Here is a 14046-nt window from a genome sequence, read left to right as displayed (position 1 = left end):
ACGATTATGTGCCTCGTGCATGACAACCGCTACTACCCGTGTCACCTGCAAAGAGTGCAAGGATTATCAGAAGCGGTCAGAGGAACTTAAATTCGTCAGGACCTTCATCTACCGTGGCAAAGATGCATTTCAGGTCACGTGTGCACATGACCTTTTCTCCTCCATTTCCAGTCAGGTAGCCGTCCCTATGGTTTGTTGGTTTTATTAACGTTCACCCTATACAGTATCCTGCTTGTATTAAGAATTTGAAACAATTTTGTGCCCAAAAGTAAAATAAAAGAATGTGTCAAACAAATGTTGTTTAGCGACCAGGGGTCGTTAACCAACATGATTCTCTTTTCCGTATCTGTTCGTTACGAGGATATGAAGAGCTGTGCGTCTTTTTTAAATAGCAAAATGTATTTTTTATTCGGTAATATAGTTCCTATCCTCAAGACTGTGTCGGAACCGTATCTCAAAACTGAGTTTCTCTCTCTCATATTCGCAGTGGAGGTACACGATATAACATAACTCTTTCACTTGCTGATACTGAAGAGTTAAAGTAAATTTTGTCTAACATTTTTAATAACGTTATGTTTACATAGACGATACACTGTGATACGTTTTTGAAGAGATCTTGAGGAGAGAGAATGTGTTACCGAATGAAAAATAGGGGTGCTCTTTTTAAAAAAGGCGTACTGCTGTTCCTGACTTCGTAAAGAAAAAAGAAACAAAGAAGGCAGTCATGTTAGTTGATGTCCTCCTGACATAAAAACATTTGTTCGATACAATTTATTTTATTACGGATAAAAAATTATTTGGGGTGATTAATATAAATGGGGCATCTAGAGCTAAGCACTCAATAATGGTTTAGAAAGTCGAAACTAGTAAGTTGTGGAACGGCAAATGATAAGTAAATGCAGCCAAAATGAAAAATGCTATATTCATTTAATGAGTCTGTGGCCTCCATTATGGAGAGGAGCTAATTATGCCTCGGCCAATGACGACACAACTGACACGCCCTCCTGTTATGTCTCGCAGGCATCGATGATATCTTCACGCCGGCTTTCCGCAACCTGGGAGGGGCGTGACGGCTGGCGGACACGTCTGACTGTTACGTAAAGCGAGGCACGTTCTGCGAGCACCCCGGTACGTAACAGGTGCCGGTTTGCGGCTCTCTCGCGACCGCCGCCGCCGCAGCAATCAGCCGCTGTCTGCACACCGCGACGGGCCGCTCAGCTCCAGAGGCTACACCACACCACACCACTCCACAGCACACCGCAGCTGCCGGCGGCTCTGCGGCGCTCCTGTAACGACACGCATATCATTTCACTAGGCATAAGGTACGTCATTAACAACAGAGCTTTGTGGAGTCAGTGGCTTAGAGAATAATTGGCTCATATTGTGATTTAACAAAGTGCTAAGCAATTCCAATACAAAACGCCGGAGAAAATTCACTTACCGAATTGCACACGGCTACATATTAGGTCCATTACTGCTTCCTTCACCATTGTTAGGATGTTGTCGCTCTTTATCAAGCAAGTGTTCCAATTGTGCAGTAGATGAGTTTTGCTATTTGGGCAGCAAAATAACTGATGACGGCCAAAGTAGAGAGGATATAAATTGTTTACCGGCCATGACAGGGAAAGAGTTTCTGAAGAAATGAGATTTGTTGACATCAAGTATAGATTAAAGTGTCAGGAAGTCTTTTCTGAAAGTATTTACATGGAGTGTAACCATGTACAAAAGTGAAACATGGACGGTAAAGAGTTTAGACAAGGGGAGAGTAGAAGCTTTTGAAATGTGGTGCTACAGAAGAATGCTGAAGATTAGATGGGTACATCAGATAAATAATGAAGAAGTAATGAATAGAATTGGACAGCAAAAAAATTTGTGGCACAATCTGACTAGAAGAAGGGACTGGCTGGTAGGACATACTCTGAGGCATTATTAATTAGTACTGGAAGGAAGTGTGTGAGTGTGTGTGTGTGTGTGTGTGTGTGTGTGTGTGTGTGTGGAGGGGGGCGGGGGATGTAAAAGTCGTAGAGGTTGACCAAGAAATTTATACAGTAAGCAGACTGAAAAGGCTGTAGCTTACAGTAGTTACGCGGAGATGAAGACGCTTGCACATGATAGAGTAGGTTAGAGAGTTGCATCAAACCAATCTTCGGAGCGAAAACCACAACAACAACGAGAAAAACAACATCGGTTGTTAATAATACGCTGCAGTAAAACTTATCGAGTAGTAACAGAACACATACGTTTGAAAACTTATTTTTGCTATTTCAGCACAGCTCACCAATGTTTATGTCACTGTATACAGGGATCGCAAATAAAATACAAAGTGTATCCTGATCTACATATGAAACTTGTGCTCAGTCTATACACTTGGTACACAGCAGCCATCCTTCTTCAAATCACTCCAAACACGTAACGCACTCTTCAGTCTCTTCTGTCGATCCATTATTTCCTGTAAATTCGGGTTTTTCCGCCGCTTTTTAATTGGCTTTCCTGGTCAACCCCGGTGCGTTTATTTTATTTTGGATCATCCGACTTAAGTTCAGCATTCTTTTAATCCCTTGTAATACCCCGTAATTCGCTCTATAGCCCACAAATAATGCGAGTATCGTCCAGACAGCGGTGAAAAATCACGAGGAGCTCTAAAGTACAACTGCGAATGTAACACAATAGATATTTTGTATACGTAGAACAGTAACATTTGGGTTCTTTTGAATTTCGCCTTTTGAAAAACACAATGTATTTCATTTTTTTTTAATTCTTTATCCAAACATACTGACACATCTATGTCTGATTTTCACTTGAGGCATCTATGTAAGATTTTCAGTGGACATCGTTTTATTTGTGAAACTACATCAGTTCTATAGACGGATTTGTGCAGGCTAAGTTGTTTTTATGCCTTCGATACACCATCGATCGATAGGTATGGCTAATTAAGTTTTCCGAAATCTTGTTACTGTGTATAAAAACGTGTGATACCAGGTGAGAGTGAAGTGAAAATTGTTTGGAAAACGGTGTACTATACAGTTTGCAAGCAACAGAGGAAACACACGAAAGATTTGTAATCGTCGGAAACAAATGTCATACTGTGTCAGGCTATTAAAAAGCCATAAAAGGAAGCCAGCTTGAAGGAATCCAACTTCACAATTAAAGCAGTTTCAGGAATAAAACAGTACTCACAGAAGATGGGCGCAAAGTTGCCCAAAACGTTTGGGTAAATATGAGAAAAAAGAAAAAAATACATTATGTTTTGTAGCAGGTGGATTTAAAAAAAACTAATTTGCTTCTTAAACACAAAAAGACGTTAGAAATAGTTTCTAACACCTGCAAGATGTTTAAATAGGAATCAGTCCAAGATAACGAAGAACGTACTGAAACATATACAGTCGGAAATAATAAAATGTTGAATTAGTAGACAAATTGTTACCCATGTGTGTATATAATGTTCCAGCAGTTAGTCTTATCCTTCTAGATGCCACAACTGTTATAGTGAATCCTGATAGATAGGCAGCAGTAGTGTGTATGGTAACAACTGTTTTCGGAAGAATTATTAATGAACGATTTTTCTGTAAATGCTCTACGCGAACGTGAAACACATTTGTTTTGCACGTCAATAGGCATGACGTAAATTACAGCTGTAGCAAATCGACAAGAGTTCGTAAGGAGGGCAGTATCTTCTGAACTTTTAAGTGAACATATACAAAACGGGAACAGACCCGTTATGGAGCTTGTTAAACAATTCAATTAAATTGCGCTGCCGCGGTGGTCGAGCGGTTCTAGGCGCTCCAGTCCGGAGCCGCGCTGCTGCTACGGTCGCAGGTTCGAATCCTGTTTCGGGCATGGATGTGTGTGATGTCCTTAAGTTAGTTAGGTTTAATTAGTTCTAAGTTCTAGGGGACTGATGACCACAGCAGTTGAGTCCCATAGTGCTCAGAGCCATTTGAACCACTTGAACCAATTAAATTGCCACTTACTATGACTGTAAATCTCGGACATGTTATGCCTTGTTTTTATTTGCTAATGGCTTATGGAATTACAAATCGTTGAAACTACTCTTTTCTCCAGTGTACTAAAGCGTGCTCTACGAATAATATTTCGTTCTCATCTAAGTCATCTAGCATGTGATTCTTCAGATAGGCATTTTAATTACAGTTATATAACACATTTTCTCATGTAATTTTTAAAAATTAAACATAGCATAAAAGACTAATACAGTTTATCATTATAACGCTGGATAAAGAGAATGAAGATCGCTGGTATATTTTAAAGTTGTCTTTTGTTATGAAAGACATTGTTCGTGTGGCTTGCTTTCTGAATTTCGAAAAAAGATTATAGTCTTAGTGCCATATTACGCTAACTAGTGTCTGGTAAACGTTTTTGTAGAAAACTGAAACCACAACTAGCAGTTGGGTACAGCCAGTTACCAAAAACGTGCCACAACTGCATTGTTCTCCCCAAGGCGAGAGTATAAACTCCTAGGAGTGACTGACGCAGATGATTGTTTATTTGAACTTTTATTACGTTTGAAATTAATACTTTAGCGAGAAATAAAACAAACTTTGCAACTGGACCGTTGGACTGTGAACAGGACGAAATTGGCAAAATTCACGATGTTGGGGCGCTGACGAAAAAAAAGAAAAGAAAATTGCGGCATCCCGGTTCTCAGAACTTCTGAAGGTAGACGTTGACTGTGGATATTATATCACAGGCACAGTCCCTTTGACTGTTCAGAGATGTCACTAAATCCGCCAAAAGATGTAAACAACAATGCATGAGCAGCGCCTATCAGACGGAGGGGGTCCGACGGTGATCAGTTCCAGTCATTCCACCAGGAAGGAGGTACGCGGCTCGTGTTGTTTGTAGTTCAACAATGCCTACACGGTCAATACCGCGGTTCGATCTCGTCCATATTGTTACTTTCTGCCAGGAAGGGCTCTCAACAAGGGAAATGTGCAAGCGTCTCGGAGTGAACCAAAGCAATGTTGTTCGGACATGGAGGAGGTACAGAGAGACAGGAACTATCGATGTCATGCCTCGCTCAGGCCGCCCAAGTGCTACTACTGCAGTGGATGACCTTTACCTACGGATTATGGCTCGGAGGAACCCTGACAGCAACGCCACCATGTTGAATAATGCTTTTCGTGCAGCCACAGGACGTCGTCTTACGACTCAAACTGTGCGCAATAGGCTGCATGATACGCAACTTCACTCCCGACGTCCATGGCGAAGTCCACCTTTGCAACCACGACACCGTGCAGTGCGGAACAGATGGGCCCAACAACATGCCGCTCACGATTTGCATCAAGTTCTCTTCACCGATGAGTGTCGCATATGCCTTCAACCAGACAATGATCGGAGACGTGTTTTGAGGCAAGCCAGTCAGACGCCTTAGACACACTGTCCAGCGAGTGCAGCAAGGTGGAGGTTACCCGCTGTTATGGGGTGGCATTATGTGGGGCCGCTGGTGGTCATGGAAGGCCGTAAAGGCTGTACGATACGTGAATGCCATCCTCCGACCGATAGTGCAACCATATCGGCAGCTTATTGGCGAGGCATTCCTCTTCGTGGGCGACCATTCGCGCCCCCATAGTGCACCTTGTGAATCACTTCCTTCAGGATAACGACATGGCTCGACTAGAGTGGTGAGCATGTCCTCCAGGCATGAACCCTATCGAACATGCCTGAGACAGACTGAAAAGGTCTGTGACCTACCAAGCACTCTGAGGGATCTTCGTGGAATCGCCGTTGAGGAGTGGGACAATCTGGACCAACAGTGCCTTGATGAACTTGTAAGTAGAATGCCACGACGAATAAAGGCATGCATCAATGCAAGAGGACGTGCTACTGGGTATTACAGGTACCGATGTGTACAGGAATCTGGACCACCACCTCTGAAGGTCTCGCTGTATGGTAGTACGACATACAATGTGTGGTTTTCATGAGCAATGAAAAGTTGGAAATGATGTTTATGTTGATCTCTGTTCCAATTTTGTGTACAGGTTCCGGATCTCTCGGGACCGAGGTGATGCAGGACTTTTTCTGATGTGTATATGAGTGTGGCGGCGGCCTGCCGACAGGATGGAGGGCGTACGGCAGTCGCTGCGGCGGCTCGCTGCGGCCGTGCTGGTGGCGGCGCTGGTGCACCGCGGCGCGGCCGCCTTGAGCGCCGCCAGGGCCGGCCAGCCGCGGTCGCAGGCGACTCTCTACCAGTTCCCCCAGGGCTTCCTCTTCGGCGCCGGAACCTCCGCCGTCCAGGTCGAGGGCGCCTGGAACGCTGACGGTGAGCCGGCTGCGGCCGTGCGCGCTCTCAATTCCACTCACTCACCTGCTGCGCAGGTTCGGCAAGCGTGCGACAGCATGCACTACCTCGTACATCATCATCATCATTTAAGACTGATTATGCCTTTCAGCGTTCAGTCTGGACCATAGTCCCCCTTATAAAATTCCTCCATGATCCCCTATTCAGTGCTAACATTGGTCCCTCTTCTGATGTTAAGCCTATTACTTCAAAATCATTCTTAACCGAACCCAGGTACCTTCTCCTTGGTCTACCCCAACTCACCCTCTACTGCTGAGTCTCTTGGGTAACTTCGCTTCTCACACCCGTGTAACATGACCCCACCATCTAAGCCTGTTCGTCCTGACTGCTACATCTTAGAGTTCATTCCCAGTTTTTCTTTGATTTCCTCATTGTGGACACCCTCCTGCCATTGTTCCCATCTACTACTGCAATCATCCTAGCTACTTTCATATCCGTAACCTAAACCTTATTGATAAGGTAACCTGAATCCACCCAGATTTGACAGTGTCCAGCAAGAAAATTAGGACTGTGTCAATATATTCGCATTGTGAATTGACAGATCAAGATAAGATGGATAGTTTTTATGACGCACTCAGTGATGTAGTTGTTAGAGTAAATGACAAGGACAGTGTTCTGCTCATGGGTGATTTTAATGCCAGAATTGGAAATCGAACAGAATGGTATGAAAAGATTATGGAGGCCAACAGGAACGGGAAACAACTCTTCGATTTCTGTGCTAGTGTGGGCTTAGTAATCACAAACTCCTTTTTTAAACATAAGAACATTCACCGGTATACTTGGGAACGGAGGGGAACCAGATCTGTCATTCACTATATAATAACAGATCAGGAATTCAGGAAGGCTGTGAGGGACACACGTGTATTCAGGGAATTCTTTGATGACACTGATCACTATTTAATATGCAGTGAAATTGGAATTGTGCAGGAGGTCAGGTACATATGTAGGAGAATAAGAGTGAAGAAACTTCAGGATAAGGAAATCAGGCACAAGTACATAACAGTGATCTCAGAAAGGTACCAGTTAGTTGAATGTAGTCAATCACAGTCATTGGAAAAGGAATGGACAAGGTGCAGGGACACAGTACTAGAAGTGGCTAAAGAATGTCTTGGAACAGTAGTGTGTAAAGGTAGGATGAAGCAAACAGCTTGGTGGAATGACATAGTCAAGGCAGCCTGTAAAAGTAAAAAGAAGGCGTATCAAAAATGGCTGCATACTAGAACTCTGGTAGACAGGGAAAGTTATGTTGAAGAAAGAAACAAAGCCAAACAGATTTGCAGCATCCAAGAAGAAATCTTGGGAAGAGTTTGGAAACAGGTTACAGACTTTGGGTCAAGCTGCTGGAAAACCATTCTGGAGTGTAATTAGCAGTCTTCGAAAGGGAGGTAAGAAGGAAATGACAAGCATTTTGGACAGGTTACGAAAACTGCTGGTGAATCCTGTTGATGCCTTGGGAGATGGAGGGAATATTTTGAAGAGTTGCTCAATGTAGGTTAAAATACGATCAGTAATGTTTCAGATTTCGGTGTACAATGGGATAAGAATGATGATGGAAATAGGATCACATTTGAGGAAGTGGAGAAAATGGTCAATAGATTGCAGTGCATTACAGCGGCTGGGGTGAATGAAATTAAGTCGGAACTCATCAAATACAGTGGAATGTCAGGTCTTAAATGGCTACACAGGCTATCTGAAATGGCGTGGTAGTCGGGACAGGTTCCATCAGACTGGACGAAAGTAGTAATCACACCAATCTTTAAACATGGAAACAGAAAAGATTGTAACAGCTACAGAGGTATTTTTTTAATCAGCGTTGTGGGTAAAATCTTCTCAGGTATTCTTGAAAGAAAAGTGTGAGTATTAGTTGAGGACAAATTGGATGAAAATCAGTGTGGGTTTAGGCCTGTTAGAGGTTGTCAGGACCAGATATTTAGCTTACAGCTAATAATGGAGAAGTGTTACGAGTGGAACAGGGAATTGTATCTATGCTTTATAGATCTAGAAAAGGCATATGACCGGGTTACTATGAGGAAGTTATTGTCTGTTCTACGAGATTATGGAATAGGAGGCAAACTTTTGCAAGCAATTAAAGGTCTTTACATAGATAGTTAGGAAGCAGTTATAGTTGACGGTAAATTGAGTTCATGGGTAAGACAAGGCTGCAACCTGTCTCCATTGTTGTTCATAGTATTTATGGATCATATGTTGAAAACAATATACTGCCTGGGTGTGATTAAGATATGTGAACACAAAATAAGCAGTCTCGCATATGGGGATGACTTAGTTGTGATGGTAGATTCGATTGAAAGTTTGCAAAGTAATATTTCAGAGCTAGATCAGAAATGTAAGGACTATGGTATGAAGATTAGCATCTCCAAAACGAAAGTAATGCCAGTGGGAAAGAAATATAAACGGATTGAGTGCCAAATAGGAGGAACAGAGTTAGAAGAGGTGGACGGTTTCAAGTACTTAGGATGCATATTCTCACAGAATGGCAACATAGTGAAAGAACTGGAAGCGAGGTGTAGCAAAGCTAATGCAGTGAGTGCTCAGCTATGATCTACTCTCTTCTGCAAGAAGGAAGTCAGTACCAAGACTACCTCATACAATGACGGAAAAAATCGCAGCACCAAGGAAGTGTTGTGCGACATATGCGAAGGATAGTAGGCGTGTTTCTACATCTCAGACATGATGTCAGCTGAAATTTCGCGCCAGTCACGTAGGAGTTGCACTAGCAGCGCCACTATGAGGATGCAAATCTCGTTTGCTTTAAATACACACTGTAACGGTCGTAAATATTAGCTACCTTCAAGATTTGCCGTGGTGAGTTGATATTAGTCAAAATTGCCTTCAAGGAAAAAAAGTCGCAGTTATCGACGCCTCACTGATTTTGATCGAGATCGGCAGAGGTACGAGAAGATGGACGTTCCTTCTGCGATGCTGCAGAAAGAACCGACAGGAATGTAGCCACTGGACACGACTGCTGGCTGCGGTGGTCACGAGAATGTACGGTCGCAGGGAGACCGGCGTCCGGACGGACACGTTTGACTTCCGACAGGGACAGCTATCTTGTTCGACGTATTACTCTGAGGCATTGTACTGCATCTGCAACAGAAATACGAACAGCTTTTGGCGCCTCAGTGACACATCGAAATGTTAGAGATCGGTTACTCTAAGGTCAGCTCCGAGCTGCTTAGGAGGAGGTCAGATGAGGGCCTGCGACCAACCTGTGTGCGTACTACGCACACTGGACGGACACCTGCAGTTTGGTCTGGGGTGCGATTTCGTGTGACAGTGGGAGCACTCTCGTGGTTCTCCCACTCACTGTCACTGCAAACTTGTAAGTGTCTAGTGTTTCCACCGGTTGTGCTGCCATTGTTGAACAGTATTCTGGGGAGTATTTTCCAACAAGATATTGCTCGCCCATATGCCACTGTTGTAGCCCAACATGGTCTACAGACTGTCGACATGTTGCTTTGGCCTCTCGATCGAATATGTTACCTAGAGAAAAGTTTCCCGAAATTTCATGCCGGCCGCTGTGGCCGAGCGGTTCTACGCGCTTCAGTCCGGAACCGCGCTGCTGCTACGGTCGCAGATTCGAATACTGCCGCGGGCATGGGTATGTGTGATGTCCTTAGGTTAGTTAAGTTTAAGTAGTTCTAAGTCCAGGGGACTCATGTCCTCAGATGTTAAGTCCCATAGTGCTTAGAGCCATTTGAAATTTCATTATTATGCAGTAATTAGTTTTCAGTACTGCGATTTTATTTCCGTCAGTGTGTGTTCTCAAAAGCCGCGCGAGGCACATAACTCGGGTCGAGTTCCTGATAGAAAGGTTGGGTTAAGTGTTTTGGATAACCCTTGGGCTACGTACCATTTCTAAACCCAACAGAAGGACCGTCTTACTGTAACTATCCTGCAGTACAGTGTCAGAGTTTCAATATTACACACTTCTTCCAGCTCACGCAAATGGAGCAAATCGGTTGGTTCTTTTTGCGTAATATATGATCAATGCGGCGTCTTAAGGACTTATGCAGGCACCATTTCTTTCATGGGCGGTTCCTGAGAAAATGAGGAAAACGTGGTTTTCCGGTACCAAAATGGAGCCGCGGATTCGAAGACGGCTATGCAAGTAATTGACTGAAATATTTACCACATATTCCTAAGATCCCTAGGTCAAACAATCTTGAAAATTTTGTTGATATATTTGTCCATTCCCGAAACACAGAGGTTCAAAGTTATCCCACCTGCATACGTAAAATAGGCACGTAAACGTATTTAATAAAGCGAAGTAGCACGGAGAAATAAGCTGCGAAGTCTTCAATAAAATTCTTCAGGGAATCAGACCGCATCGTCATAATTTAAATGCGCCAACGTTTCGGCCAGCGTTGCAGCTAGCCTTCATCAGGGCCTTACGTTAACTGCTAAATGAACACACTTGATTCCTTAAATAGCTGCACGAGAAAACCGTGTCGTTACTTGATTGGCTGTAAAAGGAGGAGGAGGAGGGGTGAAAGGTATGCTTTATTGGTGTTTCCTTTATTATCTGTCATTGGCTGAAATAGCTGTTTTCTATTGGTCTTTATATTAATCCACCCCATTGGAGGAGACGGACGAATAGCGAACAGGTGGTGGCTGTGACGTCACACTGTTTCCATGCTGTCCAGAAGCCGGCTGCGGCGTGCCATTGCTTTGTGTGCTCGCGACCACTACTGCGGCTCTCCGCGTGTCTGCATGGGCCGCCACGGCTCTGCCGCCGCTCCGTAGCCCTGCTATTGCAGGCAGCCAAGACCTCGGAAGCTTGTACCCGTCCTCTCTATTCATGTTGGCGGGTCTTTTGGCTATTTCTATCGCCTCTCTAATCTTTCTTTTGAAAGTGAGAGGCTGTTTCGCCAGGACGCGGGCTTCTTGAAAAAATATTGGTTTCCCGCACTCGTCTCGGTGTTCCGCCACTGCTGACTTAGTGTGTTGTTTAAGGTGGATATATCTTTCATGTTCCGAAAGCCTTGTGCTAATCGGACGTCCCGTCTCACCTATGTAGACTAATCCACAGGCACAACCAATTTCATACACGCCAGCTGTGTGTAGTTTGTCAACTGCATCCTTGGTAGAACCGAGCATGTCTGATATTTTGTTTCTGCTTCGGAAAATTGGTTTGATGTCGGCTTTTCGTAGAATTTTGCCAATACGTTCGGTGACCCCTTGTGCATATGGTAACACAGCAATGCTCTGTGCCTCCTTCTCCTCTTCCCTATTAGTCTTCTCCCTTGTCGACATGGTGCTGTCTATCATCTGCTTCTCCGATGTCAGGAGAAGAATTTTATTGAAGAAGACAACGGCCGCGGAAGCCTACGCTTACAAGCTGCAAAGTGTCCACGTTATCATCAGAAGGGTTCTCAAAACGGAATGTTGTAGTACTGCAGCACACGCAAAGTTTCTGTACACGTAGAATCCGGTGTCAGGTGTAAAATTAGGTTTCCTTTATTTCAGTTTCACGTAAGTAAAGTACCAAAATTTTAATGGTCCATAAAGCTTTTTTCATATGAGTGACATATCCTGCTGTAGCAGGGAAAAGAAGGGAATCAGCGGACAAATAAATGCTCCTATCGGAGCTACTGTTTAAAAAAGACTGAGTGAAAATTCAGTTACCGGCGGCCGTATTTTACCTTCCTCAGCTTCCTCAAAAAAAATTTCCAAAAATTTTGGTGTATGAAAGTATTTGCACTCTTTAATACTGAGAAAGAAGGAGATAAAGGCTGTTGGAAAAAGATGGAAAAGTTATAAACACTGGCAGATACTACACAGTGGTTGTGGTATAGGAAGAGCGCAGGAGACAATGAGGGAAAGACAGGGACACAGTGGCTGCGAAACGTAACTGACTGTGACGCAAGAGTGCTAGAAAAAGAGTGAAGGAGACAGTACCAGTGGGAGAGGAATAAAGAAAGGAGAAAGTGGAAGTGGGTGAGAGCCCATGGTAACGAGGGACTGAGTCACCGACAGTGACAACGAGGAAGATGGAGACAGTGACAGTGTGAAGAGACAAAAACACTGGGAATGAACGGATGAGATAGTAGCAGTAAGAGGCAGACAGTGACAGTGAAGGCAGACAGTAGTGGTAGACTGTCAATGACGTGGCTGAATGAGTGAGTGAGAGTGGACAAGTGGGAGTGGAATGGCGAGTGGGAGCGAATTAGAGCGATGTGCTAGTGGGTGTGAGCAAATTATACTTAGGGGAGTTCGTACGAGTGAGAGATAAGCAGTATTTAAAAAGAGCGCGATTATGTTTGCATACCAAAATTTTTTGGAAAATTTCTAAAGGTGCTGCTCAAGGTAGATGGGGGCAGTTAGCAGACAATTATTCAGTTATTATTTTAAAACAATATCATATTAGCCTTTTTTGTGCACCGATAGGAGCTTTTCATCGCTGGTGTTTAATTTATACTGTCCGCGCAAAAAGTTTTGAGATTTATTTTGTTCCTGGTGTATAAGCGATGTCAGCGAAGTGACTACAACGGCAGATTGAACTAACAACTGTAAATAACAGGTCGCATTCTACTAGTCAGGTGTGAGCAGGCAGTATTAAGTAATGGTTGTGCGACTGTGTAGATGTAAATGAAGCATCGAACTAAACATCTTTAACATGCGACAATCGGATTTTTTTATTTTTTTATATTTATGTTTCAGACCAGGGCCAGAGGTAGACTAATGCGTTATTGACTTTCTCTTGAATAAATCATCCACTTTCCGCGAAATTTTCTTATTCTCTTGCTCGCTACATGCAAACTACAGAAAAATGAGCAGTATTTTTTTTAGGAAATTCAGTTTCGTTACATTTTGTACTGAGTATGTTGTCGTAGGGGGCCACAGTTTCCGAGTTATTCAATAAAAGCGTACAAAAGCGTTCTTCAAACGTACCTCCCCCCTCTCCCTCCCCCCACGCTCCATGCTACCCTACAAGTCAGGATTTCTAGTACGTTGTTCATGGCACTCCATTCTATCACTGTACAAAAATTTCAGACTGCGCCAACTATTTCCGATATTCCACTTTTTTGGGTTTTCGTTGATCGGGTGTAGTCGGCTACTTCTTTAACGTTGTTGATTTATAGATGCCCGTGAGGGTAATGAACGAAAAAGAACTTCCATAGATGTTACGCTGAAACTAATTACGTTGACAATTAGTTCCAAACTTAACCCTTACAAGCACAGTACTTTCGAAGTCAGAAGGCATCATGATTACACCAATGTAACTGTTTGTTTGTTGCTGTTAAAATTCAGAAAAGTGTTAGTGAAATTTACACGAACGTCTATTTTACAAGTTCTCGACTAATCCGGTGGCGTAATAAGGCCAGGGTCAATGAAGACCAAAAAAGGCCGAATGTAGGAAATAATTCATGCAGTCGCAAATGGTTGTACTGGTAGGAGGAAGTGCTGCGAACAACATGCTAGACTACATACTGGAAATTCGGATCGGTGGGAGCTGAATATGAGAATGGGGCAGCAACGTTAAAGGGTCATTTTTTAGAAAAACGTAGTTGTCTCCCATTGCGATGCAGAACTTTTAAATTTGCTTCTCTCTCTGCAATGGTGCAAAAGCGTGGCGTCCTTCGACGTCACCCTTGGGTTTGATGACGCTTAAAACGGCGCATGAGGAAAAAAAGGCCAGAGCACAGAATGTGTAACGTTGGTTAACGTCACATTGGCACCAAATTTCACGAAACCTGTCCAGCGCCACC

General features: G+C 43.5%; 1 protein-coding gene across 1 annotated transcript in view; it reads left to right on the top strand.

Annotated features, from left to right (window-relative positions):
• Positions 1–1106: 1106 nt before the first annotated feature.
• LOC126412246 (myrosinase 1-like) overlaps positions 1107–14046 on the top strand; it is a 211186-nt gene continuing 198246 nt past the window's right edge. The window contains exons 1-2 of the mRNA XM_050081742.1: positions 1107–1322; positions 6075–6277. Coding sequence (XP_049937699.1) covers positions 6076–6277 — 202 coding nt within the window. The 5' untranslated portion in view covers positions 1107–1322; position 6075. The remainder of the gene's footprint in view (positions 1323–6074; positions 6278–14046) is intronic.

Source organism: Schistocerca serialis, chromosome 7, assembly GCF_023864345.2.
Source record: "Schistocerca serialis cubense isolate TAMUIC-IGC-003099 chromosome 7, iqSchSeri2.2, whole genome shotgun sequence".
NCBI classification, from domain to species: domain Eukaryota; kingdom Metazoa; phylum Arthropoda; class Insecta; order Orthoptera; family Acrididae; genus Schistocerca; species Schistocerca serialis.
This window is presented reverse-complemented; position numbering and strand designations above follow the sequence as displayed.